This window comes from Fulmarus glacialis, unplaced genomic scaffold, assembly GCF_000690835.1.
Source record: "Fulmarus glacialis isolate BGI_N327 unplaced genomic scaffold, ASM69083v1 scaffold9605, whole genome shotgun sequence".
Lineage (NCBI taxonomy): Eukaryota > Metazoa > Chordata > Aves > Procellariiformes > Procellariidae > Fulmarus > Fulmarus glacialis.
This window is the reverse complement of record NW_009213605.1, coordinates 1-3497: the sequence shown is the minus strand read 5'-3', so window position 1 is coordinate 3497 and position 3497 is coordinate 1. Positions and strand designations below refer to the sequence as shown.

General features: G+C 53.8%; 1 protein-coding gene across 1 annotated transcript; it reads left to right on the top strand.

The window, feature by feature from the left end:
* Positions 1-157: 157 nt before the first annotated feature.
* LOC104069780 (ras-related protein Rab-4B) lies at positions 158-2987 on the top strand (the record flags this gene model as incomplete). Its single annotated transcript, XM_009578246.1, has 5 exons — positions 158-248; positions 857-971; positions 2495-2557; positions 2637-2791; positions 2892-2987. Coding segments are annotated over 5 exons (520 nt in total), but the record flags the coding sequence as incomplete, so codon positions are not given.
* Positions 2988-3497: the final 510 nt, after the last annotated feature.

The following is a 3497-nucleotide window of genomic DNA, read 5'->3' as shown; positions in this document are numbered from 1 at the left end:
TGGGTTTTGCTGCGTTTTAAGGGGAAGGAGCGGAGCCAGGCGTGAAATGGCTTCCCCAAGGGCGCTCCCCTCTCCCGGCCGTTTCCCCCGTCCCGCACCTGGATTATAAAATAAAAAAACCTTTTTTTTTTTTTTTATTTTGTTTTTTTTTAAATCTTCCCTTTCAGTTTTCCTCTTCAAGTTCCTCGTGATAGGGAGCGCCGGCACGGGGAAGTCCTGCCTCCTCCATCAGTTTATCGAAAACAAATGTAAGTTGGTTTATTTTGGGGTTTTATTGCTGCTGCGCCGGGTCACTCCCGAGCAGATTTTGTCTCTCGGGCTGCTGGAAAACGTTGTCGAAATATTTCTCTGCGGGATGTTTTGCCAGTGCAAAAAAAGAAGGAGAGAAAAAAAAAAAAAAAGGGGGTTTTTTTGTGGTCTGGAGCCTCAACCCTTCCTTGCCAGGTCAGATGGAAAAGATCTTTTATGCTTTTGGTGGATAAACAGAGTTTTGCCACGAAATGCTGAAAATTTGTCTTTTTTTTTTTTTTTTTTTTTCTTCCCTGAAACCTTCGATTTTTCTTTCGGAACGGGGCGGAGGAAGGCTTTGAGCCTGACTTAATCGGAACTGAATCCTCCTCGGCGCTTTGCGGGTTTAATTTCACGTACGCTGGCGCTCTCCCCGTGTCCTCTGCGCAGCCGCTTGCAAAATCATCTCGTAACGAGCTTCCGTCGCCGGGGAATAAGCCGGGTGGCAAAGTCACGCCGGAGCACGGCGGGATTTTGCCCGAGGAGTTGAGATCGACCCGGTTGCGGCGGAGAGAAGCTCTTATTCTTTCGTAGCCGGCCAAAAGAACAGCACCTCTCGTTTCCGCAGTCAAACAGGATTCGAATCACACGATCGGGGTGGAATTCGGCTCCAAGGTCGTTAACGTCGGCGGGAAGACGGTGAAGCTGCAGATTTGGGATACGGCCGGGCAGGAGAGATTCAGGTAAAGGAAAAACCCTCCGGAGCCGTGCACCGACACTTGTTTTTTTTGATGTTCTTCGGCTTTTTTTGTTGTTTTTTTTTTTTCAGCCGGTCCTTTTCCAGCCGCTCGAGGCCCAGAATTGGCTCAGTAATGAAATATATTGGCTCAGTAATGAAATATATTGGCTCAGTAATGAAATATATTGGCTCCCTGCTTGAAATGAGGGTCCTAAAAATGCTGGTTTGGGGTCAGTTCTGTCCCACCCCGGTCGGCTGCGGCGCTTCTCCTGGGAGCCTATGAAGGGGACCCCAATCTCCTCAAATCCGAGGGTCCGAGACGGGGGGGGTTCCCCTGCATGTGCCGCCTCGTAGAATCACGGAATGGTTTGGGGTGGAAGGGACCGTTGAAGGTCATCTCGTCCTGTGGGCAACTCGATCAGGTCGCTCAGAGCCAACCGTCCAACCCGACCTCGAACGTTTCCAGCCGTGGGGCATCTCCCACCTCTCCGGGCAACCTGTGCTAGGGTCTCGCCACACTCAGCATAAAAAATTTCTTAGATCTGGTCTAAATCTCCCCTTTTTTTAGTTTAAAACCGTTCCCCCTCGTCCTGTCGCAACAGGCCCTGTGTTTGCCGTCATTTTGTAAGCCCGCTGCAAGGCCGCAAGAAGGTCTCTCAGCCTTTCCTCATGGCGGTTCCACCACCCCTGATCGTTTTTGTGGCCTCCTCCGGTCCCACTCCAACAGCTCCGTGTCTTTCTGGAGCTGAGGACCCCCGAGCTGGACGCAGCACCGCAGAGGGGGGTCTCACCAGAGCAGAGGGGGAGAATCCCCTCCCTCGCCATGATGGTGGTGGACCCCAGGAGATGGTTGGTCTTCTGGGCTGCGAGCGCACGTTGCCCGCTCGCGTCCTCTTCTCCGTGGGGCTGCTCTCCAGCCCTCCGTCCCCCATCCCGGATTGATCCCGGGGGTTGTCCTGACCCAGTTGCGCTTGGCCTGGTTGAACCTCATGAAGTTCAACCTGAGGAACCTTCTCCGGCTTGGCCAAGTCCCTCTGGATGGCATCCCGTCCCTCAGGCGCGTCACTCAGCTTGGTGTCATCTGCAAACTTGCTGAGGGTGCTCTTGATCCCACCACCTATATCATTGATGATGGTATTAAACAGTACTGGTCCCAGTATGGACGCCCACTCGTCACCCATCTCCATCTGGATATTGACCACCACCCTCTGGATAGGTCCATCCAACCAATTTCCTCACCCACCCGCCAGTCCACCCATCAAATCTCCAGTTTAAAGAGAAGGAGGTGGTGGGGGAGCGTGTCAAAAGCCTTACAGAGCTCCAGACAGACGACATCCGCTGATTCTCCATCGGAGAAGGCCACTGGCTTGGTCAGGCAGGACTTGCCCTTAGTGAAACCATCTTGGCTGTCCGGAATCACCTCCGGAGCTTCCAGGAAGATCTTTTCCGTGATCTTCCCAGCGCAGAGATGAGATTAAACTGACCTGTTTGTTCCCCAAAGTTCATCCTCTTCTTCTTCCTCCTCAGGTCGGTGACTAGAAGCTACTATCGGGGCGCAGCAGGCGCGCTGCTCGTGTACGATATCACCAGGTGAGCCCCGATCCGGGGAAAATCGGGATTCGGCACTCCGTTCCCACCCTACCCACCTTCTCCTCCGCTCCCCACCCAGCCGGGAGACCTACAACGCCTTGACCAACTGGTTGACGGACGCCCGCACCCTCGCCAGCCCCAACATCGTCATCATCCTCTGCGGGAACAAGAAGGATTTGGACGCCGACCGGGAGGTGACGTTCTTGGAGGCTTCGCGTTTCGCTCAGGAGAACGGTGAGGGAGAAACGTTGGCTCCCGTGGCGTCCCCGGGGCTAATTATGGTGGAGTTAATGAGTCCTTGGTCAACTTAATGAGTCCTTTCTACTTTTCCCAGAGCTCATGTTCCTGGAGACCAGCGCCCTGACGGGAGAAAACGTGGAAGAAGCCTTCTTAAAATGCGCGAGGACCATATTAAACAAAATCGAATCGGGTACGGCAGCTGGGATTTGGCTTTTCCGGGGTGAGGACGGGAGGTTTTGGATCCCAGTGGAGGTTTGAATCCCGGGGATGGAGGTTTTGGATCCTTAGCAGAGATTTTGGATCCCGGGGACGGAGGTTTTGGATCTTCAGCAGAGGTTTTGGATCCCAGTGGAGGTTTTGGATCCTGGGGGTGGAGGTTTTGGATCCTCGGCAGATGTTTTGGATCCCGGGGACAGGAGATTTTTGGATCCCGGGGATGGAGGTTTTGGATCCCGGGGATGGAGGTTTTGGATCCTTGGCAGAGGTTTTGGATCCCGGGGACAGGAGGTTTTGGATCCTTGGCAGATGTCTTGGATCCCAGGGACAGAGATTTTGGATCCCAGTGGAGGTTTTGGATCCTGGGGACGGGAGGTTTTGGATCCCGGTGGAGGTTTGAATCCCAGGGATGGAGGTTTCGGATCCTCAGCAGAGGTTTTGGATCCTTGGCAGGAGTTTTGGATCCCGGGGTCGGGGGGTTTTG